Here is a 14,338-nt window from a genome sequence, read left to right as displayed (position 1 = left end):
TTTTTGGCTTAAAGTTCAAACCAACGTTACAATCTTTAAAAGACAATATTAACATTGTAATTTTTTTATTTTTTTTTTATATCCATGGATGTCTAGGCTAGGCGAGCTTATAGGTACCTCGACTAATCCCACAGGATTCTGAAGTTAACAATCGGATAAAACTCTAATGGCCCTAAAGGGACTCGAATTGGTGACCATCGAAGAGCAAAACAATATTAATATTATAACATTTTTATCAAACATGAAAAAACTTCTTGCATAAATCAAATAAAACTTCTATCAAAAGAAACATGACAAACTCCTTGAACAAAATTAAAATTAGTTAAACAACATAGGAAGTCTTGTTGAACTTAAAAAAGAACTTTCGACTTTGCAAAAGTCGCTCCAACACAGGGTAACAAGCTTGAAAGACAAATCAGCAGACCCTTACATTCTCAATCTATGAGGTACAAGCACAGAACCAGAAAGGCAAAGAAATTCATTACTAAAAGATCATTTCGAATTCCTCAAATGCAAATAGACAATCCATAACTCTAATAATATAGTTTGTTTCCAGGGGTGCAGAATGTACATCTGTTGTTCTGCTCCTTGCCAGATCATGTACTGTTTCTAAAAACTAATGTAGTCGGCTTCTAAATCAATTCCGGATTGGATCATGCCACAAGAAATCAGAATGGTTGCACTCAAAAAAGCAGTGGCTTGGAAGATCAGCTGATCTGCATGTAAGACTTGAAGCCTCATAGCTCAAGGTGGGTTTTCTCAACGATAACGCCTTCTAGACCTGGCACGCCGACGGAAGAGGCAAAAACCCAGCACACAACCAATAAGAACCACCTGTAGAATTATCACTATCTTCAACCCTGCAATCACCAAAGCCCAACTTATGAGAGACAGTTTTCAGTTGCACCAAAACTACCACAAATGAAATACAATACCTGTAAGTTTATGAATCTGATCCTCTAAATTAAGCTTAGTCTTAGCTTCTTTCACATCAATAGGATCCACTTCACCGATCGCTGAAACATGACTTTTAGTCTGGTATTCAACATCCCCACCCATGACGCATGTGTTGGGACAATTGATGCTACCACTGTACTCATCACTCCCATCGCAGCAATCTACAAAGAAATGAATTGGCAACTAAAAATTAAATTGAAGTCATAAGAACATATCTAAGTTTCACTGATCACAAAAAAAAAATTTGGAAACAAATCTTGAATGTCAGGCTATACAGGTAGCAGTATAAAGATAAATCGGGTTAACTGCTAAAGAATTCTGTGCTACTAACACAGACTATGTCCACCAGGTCAACTCAAAAAGGGTGATATATCAGATGCTAATATCTTAGATCAACTACGAGGCAGCAAAACATGCAAAACATAGACATTTTCAAAACCTTAGGAGTCATCTCTTGGCTATTCCATTTTTTTTCCCTATTCAGAGTAAGCCATTCAATCTTTAATTCTAAATGGTCTTTCATTGGAATGTAACAAATGATGCATGTGATTCCAGGAAGAAGCCATTTGAAACTAAGATGAAATGAAGCTTGTAATGGCCAATGAGTATGAATATAGAAAAATTGAATTTGAGGGCAAGATGTTGGCACCTAGGCTGCGGCCCACTTGACTATACATCTAATTACCCATACAAAAGGAAGTAATCAAAGATGTCTCAACTAGTTATGCTTATAAAGAGAAGTAACCTAACAAGTAACACTTACCACAAAAATGGTCATTCACTTGAGAAGAAAACAAAAACTTTGGTGTACTTCCCACATTCTTACAATAAAATTTTCCAGCAGGGCAAGCCGATGTTCCTACAAAAATAAGAATGCCAAAAAATTCACTGAGACATGAACAATTCGAAAATAATATCAATCCAGAATTTAAAAATAATAATAATCCTTGATTTTCAATAGATTTAAGTTGCAGCGCATGATAGATACAAAGGAAAATATGATAAACCCTATCTTGTTAAAATCTGTACACTAAACTAAAATAGGAAGACTATTAAAAGCAATATTGTTTTGAGATTGAACTTTAGCTGTACACTTATGATATGAGCACTCAGGTTGTCAGAAAGGGCCAAAATTATGAGGAAATGGAGTTCTTTATACATACATTTTCTCTCAACATGACAGATGAATAGATATTTGAATCTCATAGGTTCTGAAACTTCCAGGGCCAAATTTCAACAGGTGCAAAGACACATCGAAAGACAGAAGCTAAAGTATAGCATACTTTAAACCCAACAAAAAATGAATTGATGCCTCTTGGATTTCAAATAAAGATTGTTTTCTTATTGTACTGTCGCTTTTTCCTACCAAAATTTTGAACCAACAAAATGAATTTTTTACATCTAACTGAAAAAAAAATAAATAAAAATAAAAAAAATAAAAAATAAAACATTGGAAGAGCTTTCCAAAACACATGCAAGAGATGAACTTCTAATGAGTTTTCTACATCATTTCCGTCCAGTGTTGCCAAAAAATGAAAACATTATTATGCAAGGCAAAACAAATAGATTCCAAAATTTCCAAATTCTCTGTCTCATCCTATTTGATTCTCACAAATGATTTCTCAAGTTTCTAAAGTTTACAAAAGCATGTATATGCCCAAGAAATTTCTTTTTCCTCCTTAGAAAGGATTAATCATTTGTTGCCACAGGCTGCACAACAGAAATTCATAATTCTGCAGTTAAGATTCCACATTTGTTGCAAAATTTCTCCATGAGAAACCAATAGAATTGTAGTTTTTGAATGATACCAGGCTCATCCGTTCCATCAATGCAGTCACAGAAATTGTCATTGATTCGGGCTTTGTTAAAGAACTTCGACCCATCCTTGCACTTGATCGCCTGTGAGGCATAGTACTTCTCATCTGGAACAACATAAACTATCTCAATTCAATCAAACAAACAAAAATCCAAGGTAACAAGCAATTGGAAACCCGGATATGCCCTATTATCTCTAAAACCCCAATTTTTTTAGTCTAAGGAGAGAGTAGCATAAACATGCCATGTGGGGATCCGGGTATGTTCTATTCTCCCCTAAAATACCCAATTATTTGGGTTTAAGAAGAGAGAAGAAAGGCAGGCAGAAACATGCAATTAGGAGATCTGGGTATGCCTGGTTATCTGAAAAAACCAATTGTTAGGGTTTAAGAAGAGAAACAGATTGTGTAACATGAAATTCGGAGATATGGGCATGTTCCACTATGTCCAAAAACCCCAATTATTAGGGTTTGAGAAGAGAGTAGTAACTTGCAATATGGAGATCTAGGTATGCTCTATTATCTTTCAGAAAAACCCGATTGATACGGTTTAAGGAGAGTGATAGTAATATTTCATTTCCAAATCAGGGCATGCTCTTTTATAAGGGTTCAAGCAGAGAGAGTGAGATTCGCATCCATGTGAATTGCTTAGAGAGAGACCCAGATGATATGTCATACACCTGAAAATTTCCAAAGAATTTAGAGGAAGGAAGAGAGAACCTAACGGGTGAATTCCAAGTATAGGTAAAGCCGAAGAATAGGTGATGAGGAAGAAAGCGGAGATGAGAGCAATCAAGAAGAAACAAAGACTTGGCTCCATGGCAATTGCAGAATCGTAGAGGTTGTCTCTGACTTTTTACAGCATCCTCCCTTCATTGCAGAAGACGAGTCAACCCAGTGAACCCCAGTCAAGAATCAAGATCATCGTAGTCTTCGTAGACGAACTCAATTTTAGCTTAGCGGAATTTGAATTGAGCTTGGAGAGAAATAACAAAAAAAAATAATAAATAATAATATACGATCCTTTGACAGGTTTCCAAAATTGTCACCTTTGGGAAGTTTGTAGAAATAAATAATTTTTGAAAAAGATTAGGGATGGAAATTTGGCAACTTCAATTATAAGACTCGGGAATGTTTGGTAAAATTTAATATTTATTATTTAATGATTAAATTAAATTATAATTAAATTACATATTTAAAGCTTATTACTTAATTTGTACTTTAAATATTAAGATTATTTAATAAAATTAATTTAAAATTTATCATAAATCATCAAATTAAAATTTTTATTCTTATAAATTATAATTAAGAAAAAAAAAGTCGAGTAATAATGGAGGTCATGGAATAACAAAAGAGATCGTATAAGTAACTAAAACAAATAAGGGTAAAATGAAAATATGAATTTAAGAATAAGTTAATTATTTTTATTTATTACTTGAAGTTGTTTTTAACTTTAAATCTTATCATTTAAGTTATTTTACTAAATATATTTAATTTACTTAATAACTTAAATTTAGTTAGTAAGTCACTTTAAGTTATTAAGGTTGTTTGATAAAATTAACATAGAATTTATTTTAAATCACTAAATTGACATATTTATTCTCATAAATTATAACTATAGCAAATGAGATCAAATAACAATAAAGGTTGTAGAGTAGTAAAAAAGATCATAGAGATAACTATGACAAATAAGGTTAAAAAAAGTAAAACGAATAAATAAACTTAAAAATAAGTTAATTGTTTTTACTAATTACTTAAAATTATTTTTGACTTTAAGTAATACCATTAAATTATTTTATAAAACATCTTTAATTTACTTAATGACTTAAATTAAGTTATTAAATCATTTTAAGTTATTAAATTAGTTTATTAAACACTCATTAAGGTTATTTTATAGATTTTCTTTTTTATAAAATATGTCGGGTTCATTGTAAAAACATGTCATATCTACTAAAACTTGTTGAGATGAAAATGTGAGATGATTGTTTCCTCGGAGGTGAGAGGAGGTTTGAAAGGTGGAAAGTGTTGGTTTGCAGTAGAATCCAAGACCTTTGAAATCTCCATTGAAGTGGTCCGAGGTAAGCCAATAGGGATTATTTTAGAAAGGAGTAAAGGCTTTTCTTCTTGGATAAGATTTGGATAAAAGAGTTTGAGCTATCTGTTGGAAGGTGTGAAAGCTTGGTGTAGAGGATAGTCAAGTTCGAGGTGTCTAAAAGTTTGAGAAGATAGAGGAAGAAAGTTTAGGTTAGAGTGTCGTTCAAATGAAACTGGTAGGTTTTTACTCTATTCGGTGTGAGATGTGGAAGTTAAGAAGTATTGTCTTGTATTTCCAAAGGTAAAAGGTTTAGTAGGGGCGTGGTTCCTGTAGTCTAAGAAGTTAAGGGCCCTAGGAGTCTCCACTCTAGCTCTGAGCAATACTTGTCCGAGTGTTTTCCACCTCCTGAAAATGGTGGGTGTGGTTTCAAAGGGAAAGAGAAAGGAAAATGAACGTATGCAGAAGTCACGAGAGTGAAGAAGACATGGGAGTTAGGAGAGTCTTTATGGGTGCATTTAGGGGACCTATAACTTCTTTGTAGAGAATAGCAGTTAAGTCGTTGCTTGGTTGGCTGTTTTGGTGACAGTTTTGAATCAGTTCCTCCTTTATCATCCTTAAAGGGATGGACGCTTGCAAGTTGATTTCTAAGGGGAGGTTTAAAAATATCCAGGTTGGGTGGGGCCCTTGTGCTATTTGAGTTTGAAAATAAATGTGAAGTTGATTGGGTGCTTTTAAGGGGCAACAGACGATTTAAAGAGAGTTCCTCTTGCAAAGATGGAGACCTGAAGTGGGGTGTTTTTGGAATGAGAGCCATGCCAAGGAAGTATGGGTGAGGGTTGTAGGACTTCCTCTTACCTTTGGAGTGGAAAGGTGTTCAAGAGAATTGGAGAGAGCTATGGGGGTTTTATAGTAGTTGATGAGGAAAAAACTTTTTTTTTTCTCAGTTACAATGGGCTCGCATCCTGGTGAGAGCCTCTAGGAAGAATATGCCAGGGTCATTGTAGGTGGTGGTCGGTCATACTTGTTGGGTAGTTCGTCTATGGTGGGAAACACCTCCTTGGGTTTCTCAGGTAATGTCAAGGTCTATTTTTCACAAAAGAGTTGGGCGTGAGGTTAGGAATGAAAGTGTGGGTGATGCACACGCTGGTGAAAGCGTGCAAGAGACTCAAATTCGTGATCAGAATTGGGGGTCAAAAGAGCAGGTTGAGTGTGGTAGAAGGATTAGGGATGCAACTGGTGTAGTAAGTAAGTCAGTTAAAGGCTCTGAATTGGACTTAGCTTTAAGTGGGCTTGGGTCTAGGACAACAGGCTGGAAGCAATTTAAAGAAAGAGAAATGTTAGACTCAAGTGGTGGAGCGGGTTAGGCTTTGGGCTCAAAACCCTTCAGCCCTGTGGGAGCAGGCTTGGTTGAGAGATCTAAGGGGCCTTTTGGGCCCATTTTAAAAAAGGCCCATCTGTGCCTTTTTGGGCAGCTATTCTCTTCTAGGGCTCTTCCTAAGTCCATCGTGGGAGCTTTGGGGCTTGAGCAGGTGGAGCTAATCGATGAAGATTTCAACACCGGGGGGTCGTTTCCTGGTTGTTCGACGCTCACTGACGAGGCACTGATGGATGAAGCATCCAGGTATCCCGTTTATCACAACCACTATTTTTTTTCTTTGGGGCTTCGAGGTTATTCCTCTTCTACTCCTTTCTTGGGGCCCGACGAAGCTTTGTTGGTGTCGGAGGGAGCTTGCAGTGGATCGAAAGGCTCAGCAGCAGGAGTAATGGACTGGGATCCTCTACGAGTAATGCCGATTGAAGATTTATTGGTCCTCAATGGTCGAAAAGAACCTCCTTAGGGTTCGACTAACAATGTTAGTGCGATTGAGCTAGTGATTGTCCCGATTGTTTTAGGTTATATGAGTCCAATAGTGGAAATGACTGACTTTCAACTGGAATAGGAGAGACGGGATGAAAGGTGGAACTCTAGTTGTCTTGCGAAGTTTAGTCGGTGCCTTGGTATGCCGATGGAAGGGTTTGAGGAGGAAATTTTGTATTTCTTGAGGAGGATGAAGGGGAGAATTGACCAAAATGGGTAGGATGGGGCGTTTAGAAAGATGAAATTAATGTCTTCAAAATCTAGTAGGGAATTCAAGAAGTTGGAGTGGACAGTAAGTTATAAAAAAACTAGGGTTGATACCAGTTTGGGTATTTCTGGAGGGGATTTTGTATCGGGGTGCAAATGAAGATAAGAATTTTATCCTAGAATGTGAAAGGGGTAAATGACAGAGATAAAAGAAATATCATTAAGTCAGTGATAAAATCTCAAAGAGTGGTTGTGGTTTGTTTACAAGAAACCAAAACTAAATAAATGACTACAGGATTTGTTCGTAGTCTTAGGGTGGGAAGACATCTAGACTAGAGTGCAATCAATTCAAGGGGTGCAGTTGGAGGCATCATGGTATTTTGAGATAACAAAGTATTTGAGTTGGTTGATTTGGAAAAATGAGAATACGCAATTTTGTGTCGCTTTAAGAACTATGTGGATGGGGTTGTGTGGGTGTTTACTGGTGTGTATGGTCCGGTGTGCAGTAGAAATAGAGAGGGCTTTTGGGAAGAGCTTGGGTCAATAAGAAGTTTATGGAGTAACCCTTAGTGTGTGGGAGAGGATTTCATTATGATCAGATTTCCAGATGAACATAGTAGGGGAGATGGGTTTTTTGCATCAATGAGGAGATTTTCAGAAGTGGTAGAGGATATGGAGCTAAGGGACTTTCCTTTGCAGTGAAGTCCTTTTATTTAAAGGGGCAGGTTGAATAACTAATCCCATTCTAGGCTTGATCGATTTTTAGTGACAGAAAATTGGGACAACTTGTTTAATAGGGTTGTGCAGGGTGTTCTACCTAGACCAGTTTCTAATCACTTTCCCATTTTGCTTGAAGAAAGATGCATGAAGAAAGGACCTTCTCCTTTCAGGTTTGAGAATATGTGGTTGGAGGAGGAGGGGTTCAAAGATCAGATGAAGACATGGTGGGGGAGCTTAAGTTTTACTGGGACCTCCAGCTTTGTTTTAGACGCAAAATTGAAAGTCTTAGAAGATATTTTGAAGACTTGGAATAAAGAAGTGTTTGGTCTCATTAAAATTAAAAAGAGATAAACTCTTAGATAGGTTGTGTATTTGGATGAAAATGAGAAATGATCAGCTTTGAATCTGAAAGATTATGAAGCTAGAAAGGAGGGTAGGGAGTCTTATAAGACTTGGGTGTTGAGGAAAGAAATCTCTTGGAGACAGAAGTCTAGGGAAGTGTGGTTGAAGGAGGGGGACAATAACACTAGATTCTTTCATAGGATGGCGAATGCTCATAGTAGAAGAAACTGGTTGTCCAAACTGAAAGTGAATGGTTGTTGGCATACCAAGGAGAATGATTTAAAAGATAGTGTGGTGGGGGGTTTTCATAACTTGTTTTTAGAAGAAAGGAGGTGACGTCCTTGTATTGATGGGTTATCTTTTATGGGGCTAGCTAGCAGTGAGGCAGAAAGACTGGAGATTCTTTTTTCAAAAGAAGAAGTATTTGCAACACTCTTAGATCTAGACATGGACAAAGCCCCTGGTCTAGATGGCTTCACCATGGCTTTTTGGTTTTTTTTTGTTGGGATGTTGTGAATGTAGAGATTATGGGTTTTTTTAAGAGACTTTCATGAGCAGGGCAAATTTGTAAAATCTTTGAATGTCATTTTCCTGGTTTTAGTCCCAAAGAAGGGATATGCAAAAGATCTAAAAGATTTTAGGTCGATTAGCCTTGTGGGCAGCCTCTATAAGGTGTTGGCTAAGATGTTGGCTAATAGAATTAAAAAAGTAATGGGGAAAGTGATTACGGAGTCCTAAAATGCCTTTGTGGATGGTAGACATATTTTAGACATAGTTTTGATTCCAAATGAGGTCGTAGACTCAAGGTTGAAAAGCAATGAAAGGGGTATGTTGTGTAAGTCAGACATAGAGAAGGCATATGATCATGTCAATTGGAAGTTCTTGATGGCAGTGCTTAGAAAGATGGGTTTTAGGGAGAAATGGATAAAGTGGATAAACCGGTGCATCTCTATTATGAAATTTTATGTTTTAATAAATGGTTCTTCTTCCGGTTTTTTCCAAAGTTCGAGGAGATTGAGACAATGAGACTCTTTCTCCCCTTATTTGTTTGTGATAGTCATGGAGGTGTCTAGTTGTTTATTGAGGAGGGTTATTAGTGAGGGCTACTTATCTGGTTGGAGGGTGAAAAGTATGAGTGGCGAGGGGATTCTAATCTCGCACTTGTTAATTGTGGATGATACTTTGGTGTTTTGTGAGGCGTCTCGAGACCAGATGACTTATCTTAGCTAACTTCTCATGTGGTTTGAGGCTTGTTCAGGGTTGAGAATCAATCTGGAGAAGAGCGAGTTAATCCTGGTGAGCAGGGTGCATGATATAGAGGACTTAACCTTGGAGTTGGGGTGTAAAGTGGGTGGTCTCCCTTCCTACTATTTGGGTTTGCTTTTGGGGGCCACTTTCAAATCAATGGCTGTGTGGAATGGAGTTGAAGAGCGTTTTCGAAAAAGGTTTACAATGTGGAAGATACATTATATTTCAAAAGGAGGAAGACTCACTCTAATCTAAAACACTTTATCTAGCATGCCTATCTATTTCATGTCACTTTTTTACTTGCCAAGAAAAGTGAGGTTGAGATCGGAGAAGATTCAAAGAGATTTTCTAAGGGGTGGTGAAGGTCTTATGTAGAAACCGCATCTTGTTAGGTGGAACATGGTTTGCTTGGAAAAGAAAGGTGATTTGGGTGTGAAAAATCTAGCTCTGATGGATATAGCTCTCTTAACTAAGTGGAATTGGCATTTTGCCAATGAAAGATAGGCTTTTTGGAAGCAAGTCATCAATCACAAGTATAGTGAAGAGAATGAGGGATGGTGCTCCTGTGCAGTAAGTAAGAGGTATGGTGTGGGGCTGTGGAAAACAATTAGGAAAGAGTGAATGTGTGGTAGGTTAGCCTACCAAGTGAGTAATGGGTAGAGAGTGAGATTCTGGATGGACAAATGGTGTGGAAATGAGCCACTATATGAGTCATTCCCTTCATTATTTTCCATTTCTTTGTCTAAGAAAACTTGGGTGTCGGATGTTTGGAACCCTAATGGAGATGGGGGTGGTTGGACCCCTTTTTTCTCAAGGGCGTTTAATGGTTGGAAGATTGAGTTGGTGGAGCATTTTTTGCAAAAGATCCAAGCCTTTAAGGTGCAAAAAGAGGAGGAAGATAGAGTGATTTAGATAGATTCAAAGTGTGACACCTTTACAGTTAAGTCTCTTTATTATATTTTGGAGCCTAAATATTCTCTTTTGTTCCCTAGTAGTAGTATTTGGAGGGCAAGTGTGCCTCCTAAAGTGGTTTTTTTTTTACTTGGGAGGCTTTTTGGGGTAAAGTCTTAACTTTGGATCAACTTTAAAGAAGGGGACACTCTTTGGCAAATAGGTGTTTTTTATGCCTCTCTGAAGTAGAGATGGTGGATTACTTTTTACTTCATTGTGCAAAGACTCAAGTTCTGTGAAATCTTCTTTTCTCCTTCTTTGGTGTGGCTTGGATTCTCTCTTGTTCAGTGAAGGAAACTCTTCTTGGGTGGCATAGGGCGTTTGTGGGGAAAGCTCGTAAAAAGGCTTGGAAAATGGCCCCCTTATGTATATTTTGGTCAGTCTAGAAGGAAATGAATTTGTTAGCATTTGGTAATGAGGAGCTTTCGCTCCAAAGATTGAAAAATTCTTTTGTACATCTCTGGTCTTGGGTTAAGGTGTCTATAATTTTAATTTCTTCTTCTCTTGTAAGTTTCTTTGATTGGTTAGGCTCTAAGTAATGGCAGGTGATGTTTTTTGCTTTTATCCCTTCCTATTCAATTTGAGCCTTTGGATTTCTTTTGTATACTCCATGTATACTTTGAGGGCACTGCTTTTGGTGCTTCCTTTTATCGTTATATATACATCTTTTATCTATATATATATATATATATATATATATATATATATATAAACACTCATTAAGTTTTTTTTTTTTTTAATTTCTATTAAAAAATATTATTATATTTATTAAATTCTTAAACTTAGAGGGTCAAACATAGACTACAATTTCAATTTTCATTTTGGCTTGAGGCTTCATTTATTTATTTTCAAAAATAATAAATAAAGCTTAAAAAAATGAGAATAGGACTGAAAGAAGTTTTTCTTAATGTCTTGAATTCAAAGCCCGCTAGACCAAATCTAAATTTATGTACGTATCTTTTATATTGAAAATAACCTATATTGCCACAATGGATTCTCATATTGTATGCTCTAATCTTGTTCTAGATTTCATGTACTAAACATTAATTCTCAACTTCTAAGATCTTCTTTCTATTAAGTATGATGGTTTATTGTTATCGAAATTATTTTAAAATTTTGTTTCTTTCATAGAGAAAATATGGGATCCAAAAACCATAAATGAATGCATTTTCTTACTATTTTTTTCCTTCTCCACTTGAATAGTCTTTTTTATCATTTCTCTCCTTAACAATGATGAATTTTTAGAATATGTGGAAGATTATATTGAGTTTAGAACATGTAAGGTACTTTTGATTTGCAAATAAGACACTTATTTGACAATTGTTTTAAAGAATAGCTTTTTGCTTTTCAAATATATATATATATATATATTACCTTTTTAAGTTAAAAAAATATGTTTCAAAAAAAGATGTTATTCTTAAGTTCACATCTTCATTTTACCTTTTTACCTTTATTTACCTTAATTTCCTCCACGATCTACCTTTGTTGTTATTCGACCATCTTTACCTTAATCATAATTTATGAGAATAAATATATTAATTTGATGATTTAGAATGAATTTTAAGTTAATTTTATCAAATAACCTCGATTCTTAAAAATAAGAATTAGGTAATAAGTTTTAAATTAATAATTTTAGTATGATTTAACTTAAAATCAACTTAAATAATAAGTAATGAGTATTAAGTTTTACAAAGCACCATCGTGAATAAAAGAAGATATATATATAATCGCATAATTTTTTTTTTCTAAAATTTTTGTATGATAATTCTTATATTTCAAAAAATTGCCCAAAAATTCAAACCACCAATTAATGTTTCCAATTTTCAATATATTCATGCTAGAATAATAATCTTTATACAAATGTGCCTAATTCCATGGAAATCTCATTCCAATGCTGGCAATATAAAATGCTCCATCATGATATCATATTCCTTTTTCTTTGTTTCTAACTAATAAGAAGACACAATATATAGTGTAGACTCTAGCAATACATTAGAAAATGAAACAACAATGAAAAAAGAGGGTGATTCATGGAGCATATGGACTATGATCCACCTTCCCATATTACACTATCCATTGTTCTACCATTCACTGAACTCAACTCACCTGCAATAAATTAAAACACACCTCATTAGATTTCTGAATATATCATTAGTTAAGACTTAAAGAGGGTGTTGGCTAAATTAACATAATGGCTTAACAACTTAATTTAATTTAAGTCATTCAATCAATTAAATATGTTTGATAAAATAATTTAATATTATAAGTTAAAGTTAAAGTATTAAATCAAAATAGTTAACTTATTCTTAATCTCAAACTCTTTTTCTTTTATGTGCCTTAACAAAAATCACAGTATATTTTAAAATTATAAATTATAATTTCATATCTATAACTCATTTTTTGTAATAGATATTTTTTTTTGGTTATTTTATGTATTCTCAAGACTTTAAATATGGATGTTTTATAAATAAATTGATTGCTTAAAATTAATAAAAATAAATATAAGTTAAAATTAATGAGATAAGCATTAGTTAAAAGTAACGAAGGTAAACATGTTAGTTTTATCAAACAACCTTAATGCTTAAAGTAAAAGATAAATAATAAATTTTAAGATGATAACTTAATAACAATTCAACTTAAAATCAATTTTAAGTTATTAAGTAAATAAGTATTAAATTTTACCGAGACAAGATTAAACTTATCTTTGATTTGAAATCATCAGTGTGATTTAACCTACATTCCAATAATTGTACCTATGAGAAACAATTTTGACTAGCTTCTTCTCAATTAATGCGGCTGACTTGACTCATTAAAGTTGTGGAAATTGTAGTAGACATTCTAGAATCATAGAAAACTTGATGAATAGACATTCTAGAATCATAGAAAACTTGATGAAAAATTATGGATAAAAAGATAAAGCCATGCAATTTTAGAATTGTGGATGTTAATAGAAATTTTTGTAGCCGCCTCTATCTTCCTATCTTTTGATTGTTCCTTATATGCCCCATGTGACATCAATCAATTCTGAATTCTATATGAGAAATTTAGATGTAATTCTCAGCCCAAAAAAAATAAGTAAAAACTAAAAAATAAAAAATAAAAAAAAAAACTGCCTTTTCCACGATTTGATTTTGGTTGCGAAGAAATTAAGAAAGGTATTGATTAGATTTCCGAAGAAAAAATAATACCTTTTTGCCAGGGAAATTGGATGGCAACATACCTGGAAAGCAGTATTGCTGTGTGAAGCCATTGGTGGAGTGTTGCTGGGGCACCACAAGTACTGCAGAAGCGGCATCTCTTTCTGCCCTTACTTCCTCTTGGATTTGGACCTGCCTTGGATAACCATAAGCACTAATCGAATCTAACTTCGAATTCCGATTATTGTTCACGTAATTCAATCCATTATTCAGGCAGCCACTGGCGCCAGCAGCGGCGGTGTTCATCCCATTACTAGATCTGTTCCACCCGATCAACTCCGATGCCCTTGCGTAAGCCTCTTGCAACTGTTGATTTTGGTTTTTGTAAAACTTAAGCTCTTCTACCACCTTCTTAAACTCCCCATACGAACCCAACACAGGATTCGTTTGCCTGCAAAACGCTTCCCACACAAGCGAATCAGCCGCCCTCCTCCGCTCGTCTTCGCTCTCAATACTCCGTAATATCTTTATAACATTACTCATCCCGTACACCTTGTGTACCGCCTGGAATTCTCGGGTTTTACTCGCAGGGAAGTAGGGAGACAAGGCGCAGTTTTCGTCGCACCTCTTCCTCTGATGCTTGCATGCTGCGCATGCTGCTGGACTGCCATTGCCCCTCTGCATTCTACAATATCAAATAAACTAAACCCGACCCCCCACGAAAAGTTTCGAAATTGTTTTATTTTTGAAAGCAAGATATTGCATAGAAAGATTCACAAAAATTAACAAGAATTAAACCATTTTAGGAAACGGAAACAAAAGAAGTATTGCAAGTAACAGACATACCTTGTATATGTATAGTAGTTTGATAAGAATGGAAAGAGAATGAATTGTGAGTATATAAACAACACAAGTTATTTCAAGTGAAAGATGATGGAGATGGAGATAGTGTTTGTATAGAGACCATGAAAAGATGGCCACTGTCAAAAAACAATGGATCTTTCAGTGGGGTTGATTAGGGTTTAGGTTGCTCACAGGAAGAATAAGACATCCAAGTCATAACTACTGC

At 35.2% G+C, this 14,338-nt stretch overlaps 2 protein-coding genes across 2 annotated transcripts; both read right to left on the bottom strand.

The window, feature by feature from the left end:
• Nucleotides 1–281: 281 nt before the first annotated feature.
• On the bottom strand, nt 282–3,745 carry LOC117925863 (glucosidase 2 subunit beta). Its single transcript, XM_034844971.1, has 5 exons — nt 3,492–3,745; nt 2,766–2,879; nt 1,721–1,816; nt 936–1,118; nt 282–860 (listed from the first exon to the last, which is right to left on the bottom strand). The coding sequence occupies exons 1-5, from the start codon at nt 3,589–3,591 to the stop codon at nt 760–762; spliced, it is 594 nt and encodes a 197-aa protein (XP_034700862.1). The 5' UTR covers nt 3,592–3,745; the 3' UTR covers nt 282–759.
• Nucleotides 3,746–13,545: 9,800 nt separating this feature from the next.
• LOC117926079 (LOB domain-containing protein 2-like) lies at nt 13,546–14,026 on the bottom strand (the record flags this gene model as incomplete). Its single annotated transcript, XM_034845164.1, has 1 exon — nt 13,546–14,026. A coding segment is annotated over exon 1 (408 nt), but the record flags the coding sequence as incomplete, so codon positions are not given.
• Between the last annotated feature and the right edge of the window lie 312 nt (nt 14,027–14,338).

Source organism: Vitis riparia, chromosome 12, assembly GCF_004353265.1.
Source record: "Vitis riparia cultivar Riparia Gloire de Montpellier isolate 1030 chromosome 12, EGFV_Vit.rip_1.0, whole genome shotgun sequence".
In the NCBI taxonomy this organism is placed as follows: domain Eukaryota; kingdom Viridiplantae; phylum Streptophyta; class Magnoliopsida; order Vitales; family Vitaceae; genus Vitis; species Vitis riparia.
The sequence above is the reverse complement of the archived record's forward strand: the minus strand, read 5'-3'. Positions and strand labels throughout refer to the sequence as shown.